The sequence below is a fragment of the Crocodylus siamensis genome, chromosome 4 (assembly GCF_052110815.1).
Source record: "Crocodylus siamensis isolate JL-2025a chromosome 4, ASM5211081v1, whole genome shotgun sequence".
NCBI classification, from domain to species: Eukaryota; Metazoa; Chordata; order Crocodylia; family Crocodylidae; genus Crocodylus; species Crocodylus siamensis.
In genome coordinates, this window is record NC_143398.1 from 55,325,883 (window position 1) to 55,353,110 (window position 27,228).

The following is a 27,228-nucleotide window of genomic DNA, read 5'->3' on the forward strand; positions in this document are numbered from 1 at the left end:
CTTGGTTGTCTCCATGGCATAGGCTTGCATCATGCCTCCTTTTCAGCCCTGAAAAAGAATCCTTTAAGGTAAGTGTATCAAACACATGCCTGTGGGCTAGTCCCGGTGAGGGACCTGGATAAGCTTGAGAGGATACAAAGGGCCACCCATATGATCAGAGGCCTGGAGGAGAGGGCCTACAAGGAGAGACTCCAGGAACTGGGCTGTTCAGCCCGAGTAAGAGAAGGCTGAGAGGTGACTTGATAGGACGTCAGAGGTGAGCACCAGGATCTAGGGGAGCAACACTTCGGGAAGGCACCCCAAGGGAAGATGAGGACCAGTGGGCATAAGCTAACAGGGTAAATTCAGGCTAGATATCAGAAACAACTTTTCTGTAAGGGTTGCCAGAATCTGGAAGATGCTTCTGGCAGAGGTGGTGCAGTCACCCTCCTTGGAGGTGTTCAAGTGGAGGCTACACAGGCACCTTGTTGAGAGCCCTATAACTTCCTGCCAGCGGCAGGGGATCAACTTTGATGATCTTACAGCTCCCTCCCGGCTCCCCGGTTCTGTGACAGGGTCCTCAGCCGCAGGAGGGCAGCGCCAGCACAGTCCCACAGGGTGTAAGGGAGGAAACCTCCCAGAGCTTTTCTTCCCTGCTCCCTGCTGGGATATGTGTACAAGGCTGGCGGCAGCACTCTGGCCGTGTGCTTTCAACAGTAAAGTTAAGTGGGGGAGCCGCAGGGCTTCCCATTTTGGGGTTCGCTGCCAGGCTGCGTCTTCACAGCCATGCAGGGGGCCAGATTCAGGCTGGGAGCCTTGGTCGTGGATGTCCAGGCTTTTGAGGGCTTTGAGTGGGCATTCGTTGCGGGAGGCCGCTCTGAGGGCGCCTCGTGCGCGGGTGGGGGCCGAGAGCCGCACAGACGTGCGGCCTAAGGACGGGTGCACGCGTCATCTCAGCGATGCCCCCGCCGGTCCCCCTCGGGCTGAGGAGAGCCCGGCGGGAGCCTGCCCGCTCGTGACGGGCGCGCTGAGCTGCCCCGGCTTGGCGGCGCCCCGGTCTCCCGAGGGAAGAGCGCAGCTTCTCCGCGGCGGCGACGCCTCCCCCTCCCCGGCCGCGTGTGGCTGCGGGCGGAGCCGCTGCAAACTTCCAGCCCGGCAAACTCCGCGCAGCCCCCGCCGCCCGCCATGGGCTTCGCCCTGCAGCGCTGCGCGGAGCCCGTGGCGCGGGCGCTGCGCTGCGGGCTGTGCGGCCGCGGGCTGGAGGAGCCGCTGGCCGCGCCGTGCGGACACGTCTTCTGCGCCGGCTGCCTGCTGCCCCGGGCGCGGCGCCGCCGCCTCTGCCCCTGGCGCTGCCGGCCCGTGTCGGCGCGGGAGCCGCCGCCGCCGCCGCTCGGCCGCCTCCTGCGCGGCCGGTGCGACTCCGGCCGGCGCCGCGACCTGCCCGCCCACGTGGCGGCCGGCGAGCACGGCCCGGCCCGCGGCGCCCCGCCCGGCCGCTGCCCGCGGGGCTGCGGGGCTCACGGCCGGCACCGGGCCATGAGCGCCGGCACCTGCCAGGTGAGTCGGGGCGGGACTGGCAAGCGCGCCCCGCTGCCTCCCGCTCCCTGCCCTGGGCACGGGCGCTGCGCCCTTCGTCTAATTCCCGGCTCCTGCCGGCAGCCTTTCTCCAGCTTCTCCACGCTGCTTTTTAAAATTTTTTTTTGGAACAGACCTGGAATCTACAAGGGAGTTAGAAACTCTGGGTTTCTTCTACTTGTGCTGTTATTTTGGGGTCAATTTTTTTCGGGTGGGGGGGTCTTTTGCAGCAGGCAGCTCCAGCAAACCTTAAGGCGGTCGCTGCTGAGCACCCAGAGCAAGTTGCCTGGGCCAGCATCTTGTGGCAGGTTTGCTTACAGCCCGGATTCCCAACCTTGTTAGACGCTTTGTAAGGCTGAAGGTGCCCGTCCTTGCATTCCAGGTGCCCCTCAGAAGATGCCAGCCCTTTGCTGTCGCTTCCTTTTTGACTCTAGAAAAATAGTAGTCCTGTTATAACAGGATCTGACACAGTGAGCCTGTTTAGATGGGACCAGGGAGAGGGGAGGAAGAAGAAGAAGAAAAATAACAACAGAACAGCTCTGTTACAACGGGATCTGCAGCAGCAACCCCCTTTTTGACAGGACAAGGAAGGCGGGGAAGAAGAGGAAGAAGAAAAATAACAGAGCAGTTCTTGTGTTGCAGGGAACACATAAAGCCCACCACAGGTCAAAATGGTTTTGACACAGTGGATTTGAAACCCGTGTTTTTCTTGTGAATCACGTGTAGGTATTTGCACACCTAACAGTGGTAGTAGGGCATGTGGCACCCTTAAAGGGATCTCGTGCCACTCCAAGATGCGGGGACACCCTGGATGAGAAATGCTGGTTTAGCAAGAAGGGAAAGTAGACACGAGAGGACAGGGTTTGAACTTGGCTGCCGGTAAAATAATATGAATGTGGATCTTCCATAGCAGGGGGAACAGAAGGGACCACAATCCATCAGTCTTGGTTTGACTTGGCTTATACTGTGTTTACAAAGGTTGCTTTTTTTTTATTTGGGGTCCCAGTTCGGTAGATATGTACAGCTTCCTGAGATCTTTTAGGTCAGTATTAAGATGCTTGGAAAAACTGTGGAGTTGGACGATTTTTCTCTCTATATTTACAGTATCAAGAAGTTGCTTTACAAAATAGTTTGATATTTAAGGACATTGGAATGCTTTGCTCTTTCAGTACAATTGTGTTTAGGGGCAAAGGGGAGTGTTGTTCATTTTGGAGAATGTCATGATGATTGGCAATTTGACGTTAGAGACCAGCACTGCTGCTTTGGTCTTTTTTCAAGTGTGATGGCCTTGCTTGGATAGTGAATTGCTTGCTTTTGATTGAATAAACAACCCCATTTTCCCAGTGATCTGGTTTAATATGCTACGAGGGTTGTTTTGTAAAGCATTCCTGTCCGATGGATTGCTGTGCAGGGTCTGGCATTTCTGGTTGCAGCCATGGTGAGAAGTGCATTAACGGAACTTAAGCTCCACTCAAGGGACTTTTCTTCCAAAATCTTTATTGACTCTTGGGAAACAGAATCCAAAAGAAAAGACGTGAGTAGCCTTCTTTACTTCTGAGCTAATTATGCAATATGGTTAGCATTAAACTGCTAGACATAAGATTTAAACTGAGGGCACTGATTAACATTCGTGGTGTGTGCAGGACTAATATAAACAACATAACATAGATCTTCCTGGAAAGGCCTATACTTGGTGTTTGAGAAAATATTTAATCTTTTTCCTGTTTTTGCTTTTAGTTTTAGATTTTTATTTTGCTAAGTGCTCATGATGGCACGTATAAAGGGTTTGAGTTATTGGCTTTGGAAGCCAATTACTCTGCTTAACTTCTTGGAAGATATGAGGTCTGATGGAGAGACAGCAATGGGTGTAGAGAAGGGCAGGATATATAAGAAAAGTATTGGTTGTAGTAGAAGGGAGGAAAGGAGATTGGATATGAAAAGGAGGTAGCATATACTGCATTGATTGGCATGAAGGCATTCTTTTTGGGTAATGCTTGAATATCCCTGCTCACTACCAGTAGGTGTTGCTGTATGTTCTCCCTTAGAGAAATCTCTTTTTTTTCTAGAAGAAGACAGGGATGATGGAAAAAACAGTGACTTAAAAGAAAAAACTATAAGTAAAGTAGAAATACATCTTAAAATTAAATGTATTGTGCTATGATAAAAACTTTCACTGCCACTGTTAATAAAACATGTCTGTCACTGGGTCCAGATTACATATTATGTTTTGACTGTTGAAAAATATATATGTTCTTTAGTTGTCATGTTTGTTTTGGTTTGCAGTTTGGAGAGGTTATCTCAGCTTGTGTGTGTTGAGTACAGTTTTGCTGTAGGGATTTTGTCTCTTCATGTCTAACTATTTTCTATATGTGAAAAAGGCAAAATCAGTGAACCTGCCAGTAAATGAACTTTAAAACTTTCTGAGGTTTTTTTATGTTTTTATCATTTAGGAAATTATTTAATATTGCTACTTAAGAAAGGAGTTTCTCTCCTGTCTTACTTATTATTTAACTTTGGTTTCTTGGCTATTTTTGATTGTGTGTTTAAAAGAAAAAAATTGTCATCCAGAAAAGAATGTCGTCTTGCCTCTTTTCCTTGCTTTTTTGTTTTGTAGTGGAGAAATAAAGGTGATCATAACATTTATTTTTCCTGTGAATTCATGGCAAATCCGTACAGAAGCAAGTTTAAGGATTTCCCCTGTATGTTTAATGTCTTCAGTGTTAGTAAACAGTGATTAACAAACATTTTGAACTTTTATTTTCAGAGATGCCAAATCCTCAGTCCCAGTAAATGTACAACTGTGTGCTTACTCCAGTGATTCTTCACCATTGTGTCATGGTATCCTCGGGTGCTGTGGATCTTTTCAAAGGTGCCACATGGTGTTATGCAGTGGTAGCACTTTTAGATGTGCCAACATGATTCATGGCATTAAACTCAGATTTTTCAAATTGGAATCCATACTGTTAAAAATATTCTGACCTGTTGTGGTCTTTCTGAGTTCTTTGCCAGAAAAGAATTGTTCTGTTGTTTTTCCCTAGTCAAAAAAGAGTGAAAATTAAGAGTTGGCTTTTTCTTAGGTGTGCCTTGAGTCATTCGGGGTTGCTCTGAATCTAAAAATCACTGGCTTAGTTTGAATGAAAATCAGACCCTTGGGCTCTTCTAATGCCTACTACATTTTAGTGGTATTTGTTTTCTTCCCCCACCCCCTCAGCCCCAACAATGTAAACCCCTGTATGTTTTGTAACACCAATGTTTTCAACATGATTTTCTAGGAGCCTTCTTATCTTGTGTTTTCCACAATTAAGAGCTTTAACACATCAGTGCACTTGCTTAAAGTATTATTTTTCAAGTCATATTTTGAATATAGTGTTTATTCCCTTTCTTTCACAGCATGGTGAAACCAATCCACTAACCATCCTGCTGCAAAGAAAAAATGATACTCTGGGATTCAATATTATAGGAGGACGACCTAGCCAGGTAATCAGTTTCTTTTTTATTGTGCAATGGTATTTTAAATTAACAAGTGCATTATAAGTTACAGTAGTAGTAATAAAAAAGTCTGCACTTCTACATTGAATTACACCTTGGAACTGCACTGGATGAAAATAGATACAGAATATGCCCCCATTTTTGTTATACAAGTTTATTGTTAGACTTACTATTTTTAGGACCTGGTCCGTTTGAGGACTGGAGCGGCCCCTTTTCTAAGATTACAAAGAGCTTGTAATACCTTTAAAACAAACCTGGGGCTGATCTGCAGTTCGAATGTATGTGAGTAATCTGTGTTCATGCCAGTTGTACCATTAAAGTCAGTGGGACTACTCACATGAGTAACTGTTGCAGGTTTAAGCCCCTGGAATTACATGAAATATCCTTAGACAAGATTCTTTGTGTGAATCTGGTATCTTTTATTAGACCAACTTAAATAGTTGGAAAAAATTTTTTTAGCAAGCTTTCAGTTTAAAAACCCTTTGTCAGGCTGAGGAAGCCTCTAACAAAGGGTTTTTAAACCTGAAAGCTTACGAAATTTTTTTTTTCCAGCTATTTAAGTTGGTCTAATAAAAGATATCAGATTCCCCCAAAGAACCTTGTCTGCCTGTGTCCCTAGACCAACATGGCTACAACCTGCACCCATGAAATATTCTTGATTTCTTTTTCCCCATTAAAAGGTGAGATGAACATTTTATTCTCTAGCTGAGCTCTCTGTATAATAGTCTAAGTCAGGGGTATCAAACTCATCCAGTCCTGTGGGCTGGAGGAAGATCACAGGGCTGGTCCATTGGTCACACTGGTCCTACAGACCAACCCTGCACACCAGAGCCAGCCTGCTCCTTAAATCAGCCCTGTGCATCCCTTGGCTCCAGCCCCTTGTGCCACATGCAGCATGCACTGGTTCTGATCCCACATGCTGGATGAGACGCATGGGGCAGGGCTGGTTTGAGGCACATAGTGGTTCTAGTGCATGAGTCTGGTTCAGGGCATATGCTGCATGCAGTGCCTGTGCTGATGTAGCCCTGTGGGCTGGATCTGGTACCTGGGGCTGGTCTGTGTGCCCTATCTGGATTGGTGCAGGCACTGTGTGCAGCACACACCTCAGATTGCTCCTGTGAGCCATATGTAACGTGTGTCCCACACCGGCCTCACACTGCATGCAGTGCCTGCACCTGGTCAGCCTCACGTACTGCATGCAGTACACACCAGACTGGCTCCACATGCTTGCTGCATGTGGTGTGTGGGGCCAGTCCCAGACCCATAGGCAGCATCAGAGGCTGGATGATACAGTTTCACAGGCTGCAGCCATCTCTTTTTGATACCCCATGTCCAATCAAATTCCAATAGTTGATAATTTAATGTAATCCTTCTTGTACACATATTCAATTTTTTTTTTAATTTGAATTGTATTTTCCACCTATCTTGTATCCTAAACCAGCCCACTCTCAACAATTGCTATTCTTGGTTAAGGAAGACATTTAGAAGAGAATATCAATCTCTCTCTTTTACCTTTATTCTTATAAAAGTATTTAATCAAGAATGTCATATTTTTTGAAGAGTAAAGAAACTCACTAAACTGGGAAATTAGTAGTTGATTAAAATACTTGATAGAATGTAATTACAATGTACTAATCAGGTTTATAAAATATGAAAACTAACTGGTTTTTAGCAGGAAAATATAATTGGTGAGGTGGGGATCTCCATGCTTGGTCTACAACTTTTCTGTTCTAACTGTACAAAGGTATTGTTAATGGTGCCAAGGAGTCTGTTCTCCATTGCAAAACAGCCGAAGTAGTACAGTGCCTACTCTGCAGAATTTCACTGTGATGCTATTAGGTAAATAAGACTACTTGCAGGTATTGTGCACCTTTTATAAAGAAGTCCAAGTTAGTTTGTAAGATTTTGTAGTGGAAATGATAATACTGTGGGAATCTGAGAGATGGAATGTATGTACTGCAATATAGAACACATTTTCAATGCCTTAATGACAAAGTCCATCAAATTTCTATTTCAGTTAGTAGTGTGATTTCTGTAGTCCAGGGTTGTAGAAAAATTCAGGGTTTTACAGAAAAAACATTGCTTTTGACTTTATTTTGCTTTCCAATTGTGAATTTTCATTGCTACTCTGAGGGTGCATTTACATGTGCACTTTGCTGTGGAATAGTTAGTTAGCTCCGCAGTAGGTGTCACCATCTACATGTGTGCTGGTGTTGTGGCACAGTAAATTAGCTCTGCCATAAGACAAAACTGTTGGGGATAGTACAGTACTATCATACAGCAAAGTAATTTACTGCACTGAAAAGCATGTGAAGATACTTATAGCTGGGTGTAAATTGCACCCAGTCAGCCTAGGCAGCAGAGGGACAGACTCCTGTCTGCTGTGTAGTCATATACCTCTGCACTTTGGGCACTCTCATGCCCCGGCCAGCCTCTCTACTGCGTGACACCGCTACTCGGAGCCTGGGGCTGACCCCTAAAACCTTGCTGCCAGCCCAGGCCTGCCCACCTCTGCTCAAACTCTTGTTGTCCTGTGTAGACACTGTGCCTGGGAGCAGCTGACTCTGGCTCAAACAGCTCTGGAGGTCATTGTGTCACATTACCTGCATGTGTAGATGCTCCCTCAAGTATTTACTTAGAGGTAGCTTATATTGGAAAAGGTTTTGGTGCTGGAAATATTAGGCTCTAATTGATCTGAATGACAGCTTTAAATATTCTAGAAAATTGAAAGGGAAGTGATAAATCCTCTAAGGTTCTTTGTGCCGTCTAACAGTGGTGCTCAGCCTATGGCCTGCAGGCTGCCCCCAAAAGTGGCTGGATCTGGCCCATGACTTGGGGGATCAGTGGCAAGCAGATTAGCCTGCCATATCCCCTTCACTACCCAGTGCTGTGCCACTGATCCCTTTTGCTGTCTGAAAGTAAGCTCTCTTCCTACTTCTCCCCACCCCCTGATATTGGCATTCACTCCCCTCTCCTCTCTCTTTCTCTTTTTCGACTGGAGGGGAGTGGTAACTCCATGCTGCTGCTAGATCATAAGCATGTGGCTCAGCTCACCATTCTGAAGGGCTGAGCTCCACTGATCTTTAAAGATAAGTAGATACTGTTGATTGGAGGAATGGTTATTATGTAGAATCAGCTGCCATCAGTTTGAAGGAGAAGGAAGTTGGGTGCAAACTTACGGAAGGAGGTCAGAACATTGGATAAAACAAGTCATTTAACACCAGCACTCTTTCCTGCCATGGCAGGGGGTCGGACTAGATGATCTGCTCAGGTCCCTTCCGACCCTAGAAACTATGAAACTATAAGTTCCAGTTCACCTTATTTTTGAATCTTGGGTGTGAATTCACAATTTGATTATTTTCACTTTAACTGTAGCAACTGTGAATGCTGTGACTGGATTATTAGAGTTCAGTAATTCTCAGATATCAAACATAAGGTGGATGCGTGTCAACATATCTAATGTCAAGGGAAGTAGCAGGATGATTGAAGACTGAGTGGCATTAAGAGATTATTTTTGTTACCAAAATACAAATGTCAGAAGTGTGTCAAGAATTGTTAAGTGCCAAGATAAAAAGAGCTTGTGCTCAATTTAAACTGCAGGAAATCTGTTTGTTCATGTTCTTCAAAGAACAATGTTGTGTGAATGAACAACTGCCGTAGCTTATGCAGAAGGGCAACACCTCAGTTATGCTGCTAATTCTGCAAATGACAGATTTTTTTATGCCAGAGATTTTGTCGTTGTATTTATCAATAGAATACAATCTTTCCCTCTTGCATTAGTGTGCAGTTCTCTGTGATTTAGGGAATAAACATGTTTGTTTGTTTGTTAGATTTACATACAACTTGCATCTGTATGTAAATCTGTATTTCATTTTGTAACACACAAGTTTTTTTTTTCCATTGTTTCCCCCAGAGGTGTGGGTTTCCTGAAAAATTTTCCAATGTCCTAAATTTTCCATTTGTTTATGAAAAAAATTAAATACAGCACACTTAATGTGGTTTAAATGTTATAGTCAAACAAATTCAAAGCTTTATATGGAAAGAAATTATTTTATTGGAATACTTGTAAGACTGTAAAGACAATGCACAATAGCATGCACATCCCTTACATAATTTGCTTAAATTTAAGAAAAAAAATGAAGGCACTGAAAACTGTTGACATGCTAATTTTAGCACACCCAAATAACTGCATGATATACCGTGTTTGTCCACTCATCTACTTCAACAGAGTTTAATTCTCTTCTACTGAGGTCATTGGGGCACCTCCAGTTTCACTGTCACTATGTGTAGAATCGCTTGCACTACTTATTAGTTCCATTTCAGAATCGGATTCAGGCAAATCTGATTCAGAACTACTTGAACCACATTCCCTTTTACTAAAGGATGGTTTTACCAATGAGTCTACAGGCAAAGGCAACTTATCGTCACACTGCATCTTCTTCACTAATTGTGCATCTGACAGATTCTCCAGAAGCAAGAGATTTTCAGAATTAGAAACAAGCTTAGCATTGTGTTCATTCGTTAGTTTGTTCCTCTTTTTTGTCTTGATTGAGCTGAAAGCCTTTCAGTTCTGTTCACAAGAAGCTGCTGTCGGTGGACTGCTTCAGGTACTTAGAGCAATCCTGGACAGCTGTTGGGTGGTACTGTACCCCTTCCACCATGTGAGAGGAGACATATTCTCTACTGCCTACCAAATGATGTCTTTGCTCCAAAGTTTTTCTTTTGCGTGGTACTTGGCAATGTCTGTCAACACAGCTATTTCATTGATGTTGGAAATATTCTGAGCTACTTCCATAATTGCATCAAGAGTAGTAAATAATTAATCTTCTGTTAAATGTTGTTCTCTCTGTTGAGGATCCAGATGAACTGGATGAGAGCAAAACTCAGACTTCTTAGTAAACATTTGTTTTGCTTCTTTGTTTTGCATAGAGGTGAAGAAGGCAAAAGCTCCATTAGATTTTCATTCAGTTGTCTGAATATCTCTGGAATATTTGAAAGGCTGGCATATCTCCTTCAAGTTTCTTGATAGCCACTGAAACTGGTAGTAGCAAATTGAATGCTTCTTGAACTCAAACCCAGAACACATTGTTGTCTAGAATCTGCTTCCAAAAGTTCGCGGGAATAATCTGGGATATAGTGTCATCTATTGAAGCACATTGCACACAGTTCTTTGTGTGCAGCAAACTATGTAAACACTTTGTAGCTGAGCCCCATTTAGTTTCTCCTGGCAATAAAAGTGCACTTTACTTCCCTTGCTTCTTTTTATATAATTTCTTCAAAGTCTGATTAGCATCACAATGACTTTTGAATACCTTCACAATTGCTTTGCAGTTTGCCAGTATTGTCTTCACTGTATTCACACTTACTATGTCCCTTTGCCAGAAGATTCAACCCATGAACAAGACAGCCAAATACTATTAAATGAGGATACTTTGCCTTTAATATTTGCCATGCAGCTTTCATGGTACTCGCATTATCAGTTAGAAGGGCTTGTACTCTGGCGGGACCTGTACTTTTGGTCTCTTCATTCAGTAATTTGGCTATGTATTCACCTGTATAATGAGAAGATTTGGTAGCAGTTGCTTTCAAGAATATTGGTTCAGGTGTTGCTAACATAATGGTCAATAAAGGATTTCCTTGTCATGTCTATCCATCTGACATCAGTCAGTGATTCTGCTTGACCAGTCCTTTGAATAACCATTGTTTGAACTCTGTCATATTCTCTATCTAGGAGAAAATGTGATAAATGATAATGTGATGGTAACTTATATGATGGGCAAACTAGTTTGTAATGTTCCTTCCAGTATTGATTTTCAGTTATGGAAAGATGTGTACCACATGCAAATATAGCTCAAGTTAATGTTTCATCTGTTTTTCTTGATCTTCTTTGGACATTTTGTCCACAGAGCTTGATAAAAAGCTTAGCTGTCTTGAACAACTACTCATGGTGGATCTGGTGACAGTGATTTTGAAAGCAAGGATCCTGCTTCTTTTTCTTCCAGACCTGGCAGCTCAACATTTTTATTTTCCATTTTTTGCAAATCTGCTATTTCACTTGAGCTACCAAGTTCCTGCAACAAAAGGGGGAAAAGATTTGTACTTTAGCCTATTCTAGTCTGGCTTCATCCATCAGAAGGAGAAGGAGCAGGGAGCTTGCTTCCCCGCTTCCTGCCAGAAAGAACTTGTTGCTGCTCAGCTTGCTGCTCAGTTGCCCTGAGTCTGCAGAACCAAAGGGAAGTATAGTTTGGTCTCTGCCATCAGCCAAAGGACTAAGCTTGCTCTGCTGGGTTGAAATAGTTAACTATTTATCTATTATGTAATAAAAAAAATATATTGTTAAGCCTCAGCCACTTGGGTGCATAGTGCAAGCAGAAAAGCGCAGGATATGTATATTTTAAATAAATAGATAAATAATAGTCCAGAGTTGCATTAACAACTTTTATAATGTTTTAAAACAATATAGTTATTAGTCGGTGCTGTGCGTTGTTTAACATATTAATTTGTTTACTTGCATAGGATTCCTGTAGTAGACTCTTCTCAGATTATGTTGTTCCACAACTGTGTTGTATTAGCTTTCTGCATATGGCTTGTACTCTTTTAGGACAGTTTTTACATGTTATTAAATATTTCTTCATTTTTGTTGTGTTGTTAGCATATTTCTGCCCGCAATATTTATACCTATCAACTTTTCTTCCTTTCTTTAGTTACTTGAACTTCACTATAATGATGCCACACTATTTTTTTCTGATTAGGCATTATTGTGACTACTTCAAACCAAAAGCATTAAAAATCTAACAGATCTTATGCAAACATGTCCAACTTCCTCATCTCAAGAAAAGAAATGAGACGCTGCTCTGTGTGCTTGAACTGAAAATGAAACAAAAATTAATCACAATTTTAGTTTTGGTTTTGCTTTCACTTACAGTCTGAGATGAAATAAGAATTTTAGCTGGGGTTTTGATATGACCTGCACCGCTAATTAGGTGAATTCATAACTTTATTTTTGGTTTGGATTATTATGTGAGTGTATTTACCCTCCTGTTTACAAATCAATAAAGCATATATGTACTCTCTCGCACACTTCCTAGCGATAATCACCTGAAAAACATTATTTACAGCTTTGAAACTGCCAAGCTTGCCTAATATTGTATTAGCATCCATTCATTGTTACTAATGAATTTTATGAAACAATGAATTTTTAGAAATGGAAAATTTCCCATGGGAAAAAAAAGGAATGGAAAATGTTCTGCTCCATATCTCTGGTTTCCTCCCATTCTCCCCAGAAAAAAATAAAGTCAAAGGTTTGTATGTTTGTTTCAAAGGATATGAAATGCTATCTTAATTTGAAGCTGTTGAGATCTCATTTTTCTTGGCTGGCTCTGGGAATTATTCTGGTGTACACATGATGGAGACCGCCACAAGGTATGCTCTGAGGACCTGACTGTAAGTCCTGTAGGAAGTGTACTGAGGACCAGAGAGATGCAATGGAGGCCTGGCTTTCAAACAGTGCTGCAAACATTAGGGTAAACTACAGAAGCCACCTTACTTACACAAATCTCACTTTCCAAGCTGCAGGTTTTGTGCTGCCTGTTGTAGAGCTGTCTCATAGAATCCCCTGTCACTATTTGTGGATGTAGGTGGCAATGATTCCCAAAGGATTGTGTATGCCTTGTGGTAGTGGTTTCTCAATTTCTGGCCTGTGAACTATATTCAAGCCCTGGAGCTGTGTCATCCCACTTATGGAGCTCCCCACAGGTCCAGAAATTTGGTGGCTGGAGAGCAGAAGCAGCATTAATTGCTCCTAGAGCTATGTCACTGCTGATGCTAATACTTCTTTACTGCTAAATTTCTGGACTCATGGGGTGCACTGCTGTTCAGATGATATGACCCTGCATGCTAGATCACTCCATGGCCATGTCTGCTGCTTAGGGTGAGCCAGTGTATGGAATGATATTGTGGCAGGGTTGTATACCAGCATGCGAGATTGTACTCACGGGCCAACCCTGCCAGTGGAATCTAGCCCACAGACTAGCCCCATGCCACAAACCCAGCCCACGGTGCCAGAGAGGTGGAACACCACTGCCCTATGGTATACAACACAACACCTAACAGTGGCAAATTGTGACACTATGGTTCTACCTAATTAGCAAAAAGTCAGTAGGATCCCTCATGCAATCATAATATAAGTCCTTTTTTTGTATTCTAACCCCCCCCCCAGAAATGTATAGTTTTATTTAAAGTCTTCCCCCATCATATGCTTGCAGCTGAAATGGATACTTGATAGGTCTGTTTATCACTTTGAAGCACTGAATTTTTTGTTTGTGGTTTACCCTGTACTTTATGCCCTAGAGGCTTTAAAGAGGCCTTAAGGCAGGGGTGTCAAACATATGGCCCATGGGTTGCATCTGGCTTATGGTACTGTTACATCCAGCTCACTGGTAGTCCAGTGGGTTATTAGAAGTGCGCATGCTTGGTTCACACTGCCACATAGCCCTGGCACTGCCATACAGTCTGGCTGCATGGAGCTGCACTTAGGCAGCAGCATGGAACTTCCGGCAGTCAGCAGTGCCTGGGCCATGTGCCATTGCGGAGCTAGGGGCATGTGATGGCATGGAGTCATGGTCAGGAAGTGTAAAATGGTGGGCATTCATCGACATGGAGCTGTGGCTGGGCAGCAACACAGAGTGTTTGGGTGGTGGTGTGGAGCTGGGGAGCTGTCGCCTATACTCATTTTTATGTTTGTGTTGCTGCCTGCCCCTGGCTCCAGCCTTGTGCAGCCTGAATGCAGTTCTGTGACTTGTGCCTTTGGTTTTGTGCTACTGTCTGGCCAGAGTTCAGCCCTGCTGCCTGGTTCAGGCTCCTTGCTGATGCATGTCCCTGGTCTGTGTTGCCTGAATGTGTCTCTATGCAGCCACATGCTCCTTGAGTCACTTTTGCCCTAATACGGCCCCACGGATCTGGCCTGAGAGGACCCCCTGACAATCTGGGATTTGGTCTGGAAGGGGATGCAGCAGTCCGGATTTAGCCCCAGGGCCTGGGGTGAGTTTGATACCTCTGCTTTAAGGTATGAGAAGGAGTTAACAGCAGGAAGTGTTTTTCATTCTTTTCTCTTGTACTAATGCAGCCCTGTTTTATTTTGCAATTTCATTTTTACCTGTTGTAGAACAATCAGGAAGAATCTTACAGTGAAGGAATTTACGTCTCAAAAATTTTGGAAAATGGGCCTGCTGACAAGGCAGAAGGCCTGCAGATTCATGACAAGATCATGGAGGTAAGATAAGGAACAACATGTTAATCTAATAACGGCAGACTAACCATGCATTTGAACTAACACGTAAGTGTGATGGTTTGTTACATCAGAGTGGGGCAATTTTTCTTGATTCGTGTATGATGACATGAATCAAATAACTGAACTGATAGAATCCTTTTAGATGAAAAGATGCATAGATTTCCCTAATAACTAACCAACTATGTACATATGTTAATATAAAGATTAAGTTTTTACCAAGAAGAGCTGTAGTGTAGAAAGTGAACAACTAAACAGAAGTGGTATTCTGGTTTTCTTTGTGATGTATGAAGAGGAGAGACAAATGGTTCTTCATAAATTCACCGTTTTTATGTGAAGTTGCTTTTAGTTCTGAAGAAGTGGTATTGCTGTTTTGCACTTGGGACACTTCAAAGGATCTGGGTTGATAAATGGTGTTGGGGAACTTCTTTGAACAGTGTGAACTGCTCTTTTCTTGTATGTGATCAACTTAGTTGTGTACCTGTTTTTTTTTTTCACCTAAACCATTGGAGCTCTTCCCCATTCATAAAATAAGCTATTATGTCCATATTAAAATCTTCCCGTGTATGTATGCATGCATACACACGCACAAAACTTTGTATATACATTTACTAAAGAGAAGGTGTTTGTCTTAAAAAGACAAAACTAGAAACTCAACCTAAAGCTGTATTGAAAGTGTTTTTTTTTACCCTACCAGTGATCCACAAACATAATTAGCACTATAAAAGATGCAGCAATGTATGTGGGAAAAGTTGTTACTTAAATGGGTCCCCAGATGTGCTATGACAGTTGAATTTTACATCACAGCCTTTTAATCATAGCACTTTACTGTGGCTTTTACCATTGCTTAGTGTGGCAGCATTTTGGCCTTGAAAGTACAGAAGCATGGTTTTAAGTTGTTAGCTAAACAAGAAATTTCAGAACAGAACAATGAAAAACTTGGATCAAAAGACTGATGCTCAGTAGTAGGTCTCCTACATAATTTCCTCATTGAGGAGTAGATAGCAGCATGGCACGTGTCAAAGTTGCTTAATTGCTGGTATTGCTCTCAGTGGAGGAATCCTAGAGCAGTATGCCAAACAAGATTTTGTTTTGTTTTTGCAATGTGGGGCACATGTTCTTGAACTTAGTTATATACTTGTTAAGCAGGGTGGCTGAAGTTAAGCTGAACTTGCAATGTTGCTTTTGTCTACACGGATATCAGTTATCATTTTTTTCTAGCATCAGCACTATAGCCAAGAAGACAGAAATCTATTGTCCTCTGATCTTAACATTTCACTCTTCATGTGCTTGCTAAAAATTGAACTGCCGTAATGTTTTATGCATTTACGGAAATCTTTTTGCTCGTTATGGTTTTTTCTAGGTATTTCTGTTTTAATGAAAAAGATGGAACTACATGAAGGAAAGATTACATAGAGCAATGTTAAAGTATAATGAGTCTTCTTGTAATGTCTGCTTTTGAGTAAAGCTAGATTTTTTTAGACTTTCATCTATAAATTAATAAATACTGGTATGGGGGGATTTCAGTTCCATGTGAAATTGACATTCGTAAAAATAAAATTAAGCAGAGATGGCGTAATGCTTCTTAATGATTTTATGCTGCTTGGATGAGGGGAGATCTTTTTGGCACCATAACACTATGTACCTGCTTTACTTTAATAATACTTTTTTTTTTTATATTTTGGAAAAGGATTGTAAGAATATCCAGGAAGAAGATCTCAGAACACCTAAACGATTTATTAAAAACACTGAATGAAATAAAATGGAGAAATAAGGCACCATCACTCTTTCTAGCTATATTTGAAGTAGTAACTCTCTGTATTGCTGTGACCTTGCCCCTACAAACATCAGGAGTCAAAAGGTTGAAATTGACTTTGGCAATGTGTAGCTATCAATGTCTTCTCACATGAACGTCTTCTCACTGGAATGTCCTGAAAATCTGTACTCTTGCTGTCTTGTTTAAAAGATCAACATAAATATTTCCACTGTGAGGAACTGTGCCAGATGGTGTATTTTTTCATGCATGTTGGCAGATACACAGAATGAGAGTGAGCTTTGGTGAGGAGTAGAGGGAAACCAGATTTCTCTAGTTTTGTTTTTTCGACAGTCATTCAGTGATCAAGTAAAATGAATAATAGTAGGTACATGTTTTAAGAGGTTGTTTTTCAACAATCAAGTGCCAGAAGAGTTTATGTAGATCAGTGACTTTATAATAACTTTAATCAATTATTTGGCATTGCAATAGATGCCATTGACATTGGAAAAGCCCAGTGTAGCTTTTAACAGTGTGTTGCAAATGGGCCAATGAACAGAAATAACCCATTAAATTAGCAAAAAAATTGGCATCACTGTCAGTTTTTCAGTCGTGGCTAAATAAAGAAGGTGATTTGTTGGAATGCGCCATCAGATGCTTGACAAATGTTAGCTGCATATGGTTGACAAGGTGAGCTTGTGCAAATTTCGGGTGACCATTCAAAGGATTAATGGATTTCACAGTACTGTGACAGTGGCACCTGGAATTGTGAATTAAGCTTGACAGATTTAACAGCCGCTCTTCACTACCCATTGGTCACAACTGAAGATAAGAAGCTTTGTTTAATAATTGCAAGTGTATTTGCAAGGAGAGCAAGGTGAGAAGTCTGAATTCTTTGTCAAGGTGTTCTCTATAAGTGTGAGGAAAGGTGATACAGAATGCCTGAGGTCTTGAGAGGATAGTGAAACTGGTGTACCGAAAGGGCAAAGAGTATGATCTATACTTTTTTTACTGGCTGAAAAGTACTGGCATTGCATGGACTTGAGTTTCAAGTTTTCTGTCTTTGTATCCCAGAAACTGAAAAATTCAGTAGATGTCTGTTAGTTAATACTAGCTCATAGTGTGTATAGAGGGGACCCTCACCAACAGGAATTGCATGGCAACAGTCTGATGACTAGTTGAAACCCAGCATTTTCTGTCAAAGGACATATTTCTGCCACGGTTTCATCGCTGGACTCTCAGGATTTGGTGTTGTTGCTATTCTCTATGGGGTAGTAGATTTCTGGGTGTTATATTTATATTTAAGTCTTATTTTGTTTAAGAAGTTGATGATGACAGTGTTGTTTTAGCCTAGCATGTTTTTTACAATACCTAAATCTGTCCTTGAATAGTGCCATTACAAAGCACTAAGGCAATTCCATCTTGCAGGTATCTCAGGACAGTCCCTTTGGCTATTCGTTGCTCAGTTACCCAGGGAACAGCTCTGCCTCAAGACTGAGGAGATAAAGGCAGAGAGCTAACCCTTCTACTGCTTGCAGTTATTTCACCCAAAGAAACTGCATGTAGTGCAGCACTGCTTTTAAGACTTTTTGCTGTACACGTGGTATGAAAAAGAACTTGAAAAAAGTGTAACAGTTCTGTGACTTCTGGCATAACAGCACTGGATAGTAGGTGTCCTAGGAAACTATCAGAGCTCTTGTGGAAAGGGAAAAGCATCTTTCTCTCTCCTGCTCTCTCCAGCAGCGTGCGCAAGGGAGAGGGAAAGGTTCCCTGCTGCTGAGAATTCATTGCCTTAAGGAAGGGGGAAGGGGCGGATCAAAAGCAGGTGTAGTGGCATGGCTGCATTCCCTTTTCTGACCACATGGCAGCAGGTAAGGACTTCAAGTCCCCAAAGAAGGCAAGAATTCTCCCCTTCTCTTCCCTTTCATCTGCAAAGTCACATCTCCTCCTTTTCTTTGCCACTGTCCTGGAATGAGTTCAGTCCCCGTACAACCCAACTGGAGCAGCTCTGGAGTTTAACTTGCCCCCAGGACAGTTGGAACAGTGGTAGCAGTAGGGAAAAGGGGGAAAGGGATGTGCGCTGGAACAAGGAGGGAAAGGTATGGAGGAAATTCTTACCTGCTTTGGGGACTTAAAAAAAAAAAAAGCCCCCAGCTGCTACTCCTGTGACGGTGTCTGCCCACCTCAGTGTCGGGGAGAGGAGGCTGGTAGTGGGAGGAGGTGTGGCCACCCCTGTGTTACAGGCCAGCTGGGCACTGTGAGTATATCAATTTAGTTGCAGACTGACTGAGCACTGCAACTTTATTAGCCACTGGGCTTTTTGGTTTGCGATCAAGGAGGTGATGTTGAAAAGGAAAGAAATGACAAGTTTTACTTATAAAAAAAGAATGAATTTTACTTATGACAATAAAAGATATAGTTTGCACATATAATAGTTAATAAAAAGGTTAAGCTAATAAACAGACAACATAATAATACAAATTAAAATTGATAGTGATAATAAAACAGATAAAGAATTAACCAAGAGTTTTCACTTGGTTAGTAACTTATCGATAGTTCCTTGGTTAGAAGATGCATGTCAAGTTGAATCAGTGAAGTCAGACATTTTTGAACTGGGCTGTCCGAAGAAGAACTGGTGGAAGCTCTTCAGTCAGGATCTGGTCCTCACTCTCACATGGAATAAGAGAGATTCGTGGGGGTATGGGACAGCAGTGACTCTTCTGTTCCATCCTTCCCGAGGTTTACTATGACGTGTGTTCTTTTATATTCTAATTATGCTAATTTTTAGTTATATAGCCATTCATAATATTGCTTTATAGCTGTTATCCGATGGGGTTAAAAGGGGTTAGAAATCATTATAATAAGTTACTATCTAAGCTTGGGTTTTTCCAATAAGCAAATTGCAACACAGCATCTTCAGGTTTGAAATTAACATTACCCCGCGTAAATCCAGCCTCTTCAAAACTCTCTGACTGTGCTTTTTTGAGATATCCAGTACATTTCAAGAAAGGACAAGCTAAGCAGTTGAATCCAGTTTTTATCATCATCAAGGCTAAGTTCTGAGTGAGAAAGAACTATTAGGTCAACCAATTTCACAGCTATAGCTTTGTCTTTGAGGCCTAGTCAGTTCCACAAACAGTTACAAGTTACGTTTGCGGGTAACAAAAATAGAAGCTTCATATTAGACAAAAGTTCCAAATGCCTCCAAGAAGCACATATTTATTGCTTATTAATTTCTTTGGTTCTGGCCATCACACCCTTGCAATGCCAGTTCCTGTTCCCACACGCCCATTATAAAATCCTGGATCTGCTTCTGGAAGGGGGAGACACAATTCACTATCCTGACTACCTGAAAGTAAGAGAAAGGAAGAGGTCTGTATTACTTGACCTTGGCTGTCTTTGTGTGTCCTCTTGTTTTGAAATTACTTTAATGCTTGTCTTCAGCCAGTATGATATCCACTGGCTTCACATTGGCTTCTCAAGCCAATGTGATACCCAGTGAAGCTGCTCATGTTGTATTACCTTGCTGGATTTTTGTTAAGGCTATGCAGCAGCATGGCATGGCAGCTGGCTCTCTGCAGAGCAAGGAAGACATCGCTGCCTTTGTAACCTTCCTGAGGAGGTAAATTTTTATAGCCATAAGCACCATTTTTCAAACCCTTCCAATAGGGTTCCTCTGTTTAACCAAAAACAAAACCCGACTGGATGTTTTAAGCCCTCTTATACCCTAATAGTATAACTCATTTTGTCCTGCAACATATTGTTGTGTTAACAAGTTAAAGTTACCTTTTTGCTTAAATGTTATATATATATTTTATGGCAATGGTAGAATTTGTAAGTCCAGGTGGAATTTTAAAATTCTTTTTCTTTTTTAATAAGCAGCATTTGAGTGTGTGTGTGTATATGTATGTATATGGGTGTATTGTAATGAAGTAAAAAAGATAAGAATATTTTAAGTTGCCTAGGAAGCAGTGGCGCTGTGCTCATAGATGAAGGATCAGTACTAAGTTTACCAAATAATAAATTAAGGAGCAAGTCTTTTTTTTGTGATACCTTTTATTGGTCAAACTGTATAGTTAAGAGAGTTGATAGACAAGCTTACAGATATCAGGTGCCCGAAAGCTTGTCCAGCAGCTCTCTTAACTATATAGTTTTATCTCCAGTAAAATATATCACAAAAAGCCTTGCTTCTCAATATTTCCTGCATTTTCACAAATAAAATAATGCAAATCTTACCCCAAATAAAAATAAAATAAATGAATGTGATGGTGACTGGGAAATTGTGACTGGGAAAAGAGATGCAAAGTATTTTTGAATCTGTACTCTTTTGAAAAACTGCATACAAACATATGTGTTTTGATTGTCTAGTTTGTTTATGCAACCTAAATTCCATAAGAAAATGCTAAATTAGACTGCATCTCTCTTATTCCTTTTCTTTCTTTTTTCCTGGCACTTTTCTCACAGAGTATCCACATGGTGAATTTTAAGTGCATGTCAGGAAAGCCAGCTTTAATAAAGGGAAAATCTAGAGGCATATACAGACTATAAACAAAAGGAACTTGCATCTGAAAAGTGTCTAAGCAATTTTTTTTTAACTATAGCCAGATTGTTGACTGCTGTGTGTCAGCTCTGTGTTTTACCTTCTGCCTGTAACTGTCTTTACATAAATTATGTTGCTGAGGAAAATCCTTGATACTGGTCATGTTTGTTAAGTTAAAAATCTTGACTATTAGAGTACATAAATAGGAGTGAATTTAAATACATTCTTGCTGGGATCAGCGCAAGCACATTTGGAATGGTTATGAATTAAAGATGTTCATGATATGACCTGTAGGATATGGATAGTAGCAGAAGAATATTTAATTTGTGGACATGTGGTTAAGTTCTGTTAGATTTTAAAAGAAGCAGTTTTTGTTTATAAGCTGAGGCTGTCTAGACACATTGTGGTAGAAGTTATACTTTAGAGAAACTCCCTTACTTAGAAGACTATAGAAATTGGGAGACAGTCCTTCGGTTAAGGGACTTTGAGAGAATAAATGACTGTTGAGGTTTGCCTGCTGCTCCACAAATAAAGTGAAATGTTAAGTTCTCATTCACATATGCCTATGTTTATTGAACCAGTGATCACTACAGGCCAAGGAATTTGGAGTCAAAGCTAGCAGGTGAGGGCTGCTGCAGAATCCAGGGGCCCTGTTGAACATGGCAGCAGGGGGCAAGTGAGGGCTGTGTCAACATAGCCCTGCTTGCCCCCATAGCCTCTTGGCCTATGGCCTCTTGGTATGCCTTCCTTTACCCTGTGGTCCTGGCTCCACCTCCACCTGCCACTGACCCCGCTGCTGGCTCCATGGATCTGAGTCCTGTGAGGACCCCTAAGGTCTGATTTGATCCAGAGCCTGGGGTGTTTCACACCCCTGGTTTATAGCATTAGAAAACACAGCACTAGACTTGCAAACCTTAATGAGTTTGATACAAAGATAGTAGACAATATGTTTTCGTCTTTGCATGTGAACAAGTATGCATACTTCCCACTCTCCAGAATGTGATGAAATATACCCGGAGATTTACTTGCTCTCATGATATACTCATCTCAGGATAGAACAGTGTGTTGTGATCTGAATTGGAGTGGACAGATAGCGCAGCCACTGAACTAGCTGTGTTTTTGAGGCAGAAGGGCTGTTAGTAAACTTGTGGAAGAGCTGATTTTCCAAGAGAGGTCTTCCAAATCTGGAGATGGTTTGGTTGCTGTGTAGGAGGTTTAGGAAAGGACTGGGTGCAACCTAGTTGCTTATCCACTTCCCAAGGGGAATACATGTCAGCAACTCCTCAAACCCATTGTTTAACTCTGCTGTTTGAGCTTGTCTTGCTGCGTGTCAAATCTTGCTTTCATTAACTTCCTAAAGCAGAGCTGTCCAACTTCTCAGTAGCTGTGGGCCACACACAGTGCTGGACAGAGATCTGGGGGCTGTGGCATAACCCAGAGACTGCCTCCTTCTCAAGACCCAAGACCATTACCACTATTTGCATAGCTCCAGCACAGCCCCTCCCCATGTGCAGCTCAGACCCCCTGCCCAGTTTCTCATGCAGCTCAGCTCCCCAGCTCAGCTCAGCTCTCCCCCTTCACATGTGCTGTACCTCACCCCCATCTCCATTGTGCACCTACTGTTCACCCTATATGCAGGGTAGGCAGCCTGGCTCCCTCTTTGTCCAGGCATGTGGTATATGCAGCCTTGGCAGCCTGGCCCCTTCTGCTCCACTGCCACACCCTTTGGAGCAGGAGTAGGAACCAGAAGCTGTGGAAAGGAAGTGGGAGCCTGGAGACCCTGGTAGCAAGAGCAATGGGCAGAATGGCAACTGGGTTGGAGCCTGGAGACAGCAAACTGGCCCCTTGTGGGTTGAATGTTGCTCATGGCTGCCAGTTTGACAGTCCTTTTATAAAGGAAAAAAGGATTCCAAAATGTCCATCACTAGAAGTAATGTAAAACAGTGAACTCCCTTCTACAAAGGTGTCTGAACCTTTGTAGCACTCAAAAATATGGCACTCAAAAATGTGTCTGAACACTTCCACTAACATATTAAGTAGCGTGACTAACATCTGTTTGGTCCCATGTTTGGTCTTTCATCTTCTTCCCAGGGGTAGGCATGTATGGGTAAATGGAGTATTTTGTTTGGATTTTTTAATATACAGTAGTTCTCTTTTTATAGAATTGCTTTTATACATGTGTAAAATGCCAGGTTGCTTTGTGTTTGTTAGAGAAGACAGACAAAGAAATGCACCTTGCATTTTGAACAGAAGGTCATAAAGCTTGTGATGGCCCTTAGTGCCTGAGAGAGTCTATGCCACGATTACATAGCAGCATCCAGGAAAGCCATCTCCTTCACAGATTAACCTTATTTTAGGAGGTCCTTTTGGGCCACTCGAGGTAAATTATCAATCAGTCTTCATTCATTGCGTTGGATAAATCATGGGCCCAATACACCATATAGAGCTGAAACAAACCTGGATAACTAGAGGGGCTGAGAAGATGAAAGACATTTTCAGACCATGTTCATTAACCTTGTAAGTCACTTGGTGAGTATGCAAAGTTAGAAGATTCAGAGAACATTTAAGGACTGACCAGGCTTGGTCTTTGAAGTTCACCTGATGAGAACTGATTGGAATACTTAGCAGTAGACTCAGCTGTGAATGGTTCTGGTGAGCTTTAAGAGGTTGGCACACTAAGCTTATTGGTTAGAACTTCTTAAGGAAATTTGGGAAGGCTGAAGAGAACAAATGCTTCTGTACTCCTAGCAGAGTTTTAGCGTGTTCATGAAGTAAAATGAATGGTACCTTCTTTATCCTTTGATAAAAGATTGTTTTTTCTTGTAGACTGTGACAGCTTCACAATGAGAGGGGAGACAGTTGACAAGTTTTGTGTGAATGTGGTGTTTTATCCTTTTAACCCATTGAATTAATTGCTGTTGCAATTCAAAGGCTGTATGCCCCAAGAGCTTTGATCTTCCCTGCCCTTTTTCATAATAAGTTAATTATATTTGTAAGGAGTAGCTAATGACTGTTCTCTGTAATCAGAGGCTAAGTAAGGAAATCTATTATTGTCTACCAATGCAGAAATGCTCAGAAAGAATAGTTATTTTTCATGACTTCAGTGGGGGGGTTTAAGATTCATAACCTAATTTTTAGATTGCTGTGGGATACTATAATGCATTCAATTAGCGAGTGCCACTCCATCTGACTCATGAATAGTCACACATGAATAATTCTGCTTATACTTTTCAAATGTGTTGAAATGTAAATGGATCATGCAAAAGATACTGTTATATGGAAGCCTTCTTCCCACAATGTAGGATTTTGTGGAGCTGAAAACCCTGCGGCGTTAGAACAGGTTATTCTCAAATTGGAAAGATCAGATGTAGTATTTTGCAGGTGCAACCAAAGTCCATTTTAAATTGGACTATGTATATGTGCTAAAGTCCATTTTAAATTGGACTTTAGCATATGTGCTAAAGCGGTTCCATTGGTGACCAAGTTGGGTCATTATGTATGCAGCCCAGATTTTCTTTGGAGGCTTACATTATTGGAGCTGGTAACACCTGAGAGCATTTAGGCAGGTACCTGTATATGCCGTGTTGTTCACAAGAACATCGGTGGCTAGGTGAGAGCAAGTGAAGCTTTGGAAAGGACAAAAACGTGTTTGTTTTGGTTTTATTTAAGCAAAAAGGATTTTGAATAGATAACATTTATCTGTATGCCCAACTTAATTGCACTGCTGATAAGAAAAGGTTATTGTGTGATATTTTGGATCTCTCTTCCTTCATGTGATGAGGCTCTCTGCAAAAGTTTCTTTTGTCAATTTGTAATAATTAAGGTAAACTATAAATACTCAAAAGCACTAGGACAAAGCATAAATGAATGCTCAATAAGCAGTATAGCATTGCCACTTTTCGACAAATACTAATGGCCAAGGCTCTGTAAAAGATGATGCTGAGAAAACAGATTATGGTCACTATTTATTTGTATAATTTCTGTTATTTTGAGGTTTACAACTCATTTCTGTATAAAATGTTAGATCTAGAGCACAAGTAGTAGAAATTATACCATCTATACTATATATAGCTATTCTGTATGGTTTCCCTCACTTTATGCTGTACATGTAGTCCTGGGAAATGGCGCATAACTCAAATTCACATAAAGGGAACCCACTTTTCTCTGTAACAAATAGGGATATGTTTCAAGACCTCGACTGTACTGACCCCCAGACCCATTTCTACCACTTTGACAAGACTGTTTTGGTACTCACCAACAGCAGACAGTACACACGAGGACAGGGTGGTAGTGAATGTTACCATAATGGGGATGGCAGCTACAGAAACACTTGTCATAGTCAGTGAGCGAGAAGCATAGATCCACACAGGAGACTATAGGTTGCTGTGTGTTATTTCCACAATGCACCACACAAAGCAGCTGACTGCAGACTTCCACCACGCCAATTGCATAAGAGTGAATTTACATTGCATATAATGAATTTTTGGTATAAAAAGTCATCACATAAGAGTGAATTCGCACATACAGAACCTGCGTAAAGCAAGGGAAACCTGTATTTTAGTAGTAGCATATTATTTTTGGCAGTTTTGCCTTCTCAAAAGTATCTAAATACTAACTAAAAATTAAAATTGTGAAAATCTTAATATATACCACGTGCTGAAGTCCTTTCATTCTCTCTTTGGCTTTTAAGGTATGTAAAATACAGGTTTACAAGTATCTGTGTTTAGCACAGTTTTGCACTTAAAAATGGACAAGCAGTAAGTTTACTGTACACTAGTAACTGTCTAACAAAAGTCTAACCCCAAATCCAACATTTGTTAAGTCTAACAAAAGTCTAACCCCAAATCCAAGGCATTTGTTAAGAAATTAGTTTACCACTTGAGATGGGTATTATGCTTCATGTTTTATTTTTCTATGAAGCCATCAAGCCTACCAAGTGTTGTACAATTTACTTTATGATGAGAAACATTTGTGGATATCTCAAGTCTATGGTAAACAGAAAGATTTTAAGGAGGCTGCTTAGGAAGGGATAGTTGTGAACAGGCTTCATGTGAGGCTAGCCTCAGGTCAGATCTGCTGCATTAGTGGCTTAGAATTTGGATGTTTTCTTCTCAGTAGAATCTGTGACTTGTAAAAGAGATCAAGCCACTTGGTGGCTAAAGTCTTCCTAGCTGTCTACAAGGAAGGTCTTTCTATTTTAGATGAAGGACTGAGAGGGACAGCCTTCCATCTCCTGCTCCCTTTGTGCAAAAATGAAGTTTTATTTCCTACCTATGGGGACTTTTTACCATCTTGTACCATCTACATTTGTCCCAGAGCCTGACGAAGGGACTTTGATCCCGAAAGCTTGCAGAAAAGGACAGTTTTCCAGTTGGTCTAATAAAGGATATCATTTTGGAACCAAGAGTTCTAGTTTTTTGTATATATTTTAGATGGAGGAGTTTTGCTTTCTTGTGTGAATTAAAGCCGCTAGATTCCTGCAGCTGTTAACTCCCTTGCATTTTGATTGACCACGACTGTTCCTAAACAAGTGGCAAGTGTTACTGTTTAGGCCCCATGCTGTCAGCAACCCTTTTCATCATACACCTATAACTTTGTTCACCTCCCCTCTTCCTTTGAATAGGAGGTGCTATAGTCCATGGACTGTATGTTCCAAGGGCTCTTAAAATTTTTTCTCCCTTCAATAGGCTAATTACGTTTGTAAGTAGAACATCACCTTGTTCTCCAAACTTGAAAGCTAAAAACCTTCATTACTCCAAAAGTGAACAGGCCCCTGATCCAAATCAGACATCATTTGCTTTTGCCAAATGTGCTAGTATGTTTGATGTATTGCCTTCCCCTCCATCCACCCCCATTCTTTCTCTCTGCATCTTATTTACTTTAGGTTATGCCAAACCTACTTCTAGCTCCCAGCATAATTGCCTTTAACACCTATAGAGATATGTCCAAAAGAAATATGTCTTATCTCAGGATAAGAACCCTGAGCAACCAGTCTGCAGCAGAATGTAAATAATCACAATGAAGATGCTAGTTTTAGGTTTATTGGAGAGTGACAAACTTCCTCCAAGGACAGCTCGTGGCCTGCAATGTTATTTCAGTGTGGAAAATTCTGTTTACCTGGAAATCCTTTGCACTGAGGATCACAAGTTCTGTTAAAAGTTGACTAGTGTGGTCGATCCTTGTTGCTTTATAGTTTTCAATCTCAAATGTAAGGTAAGAGAACACCTACTTACCTATCCATACATTTTGTTTTGTTTTCGAGGATAGAAATAAACTGACTGAACAGAGAAACACTTTTCTGTTTTGGTGCTGTACTTGATCTCTGTTAGCTGTTGTCTTGATTTTTTGCTTCCAGAATCTTCTAAGACATTTAGTACTGCCAATTTCATCCTTCACATTTGTTACCCAAGAGGTTGCAGAGTGCTGCATTAAACATACTTACGTTTAATACATCTTGGAGATCTTCCAACTTTCAGAGTATGAGTGTTTATCAACTGCTACAGCAATGTGGTATTTCAATTTAAATACTGTTGCATATCTAAGTGCGGAGGTTTGGATATATTGGGAGCCTGTTAAATAAGTGAGAGTTTGTGTATAAATATGTGC

The 27,228-nt window shown here is 41.5% G+C and overlaps 1 protein-coding gene across 1 annotated transcript in view; it reads left to right on the forward strand.

Moving 5' to 3' along the window:
- The first annotated feature begins 1,041 nt into the window (after positions 1 to 1,041).
- The window catches only part of PDZRN4 (PDZ domain containing ring finger 4), a 386,959-nt gene continuing 360,772 nt past the window's right edge, over positions 1,042 to 27,228 (forward strand). Inside the window, exons 1-3 of the mRNA XM_090042335.1 lie at positions 1,042 to 1,536; positions 4,945 to 5,031; positions 14,207 to 14,314. Coding sequence (XP_089898461.1) covers positions 1,165 to 1,536; positions 4,945 to 5,031; positions 14,207 to 14,314 — 567 coding nt within the window. The 5' untranslated portion in view covers positions 1,042 to 1,164. The remainder of the gene's footprint in view (positions 1,537 to 4,944; positions 5,032 to 14,206; positions 14,315 to 27,228) is intronic.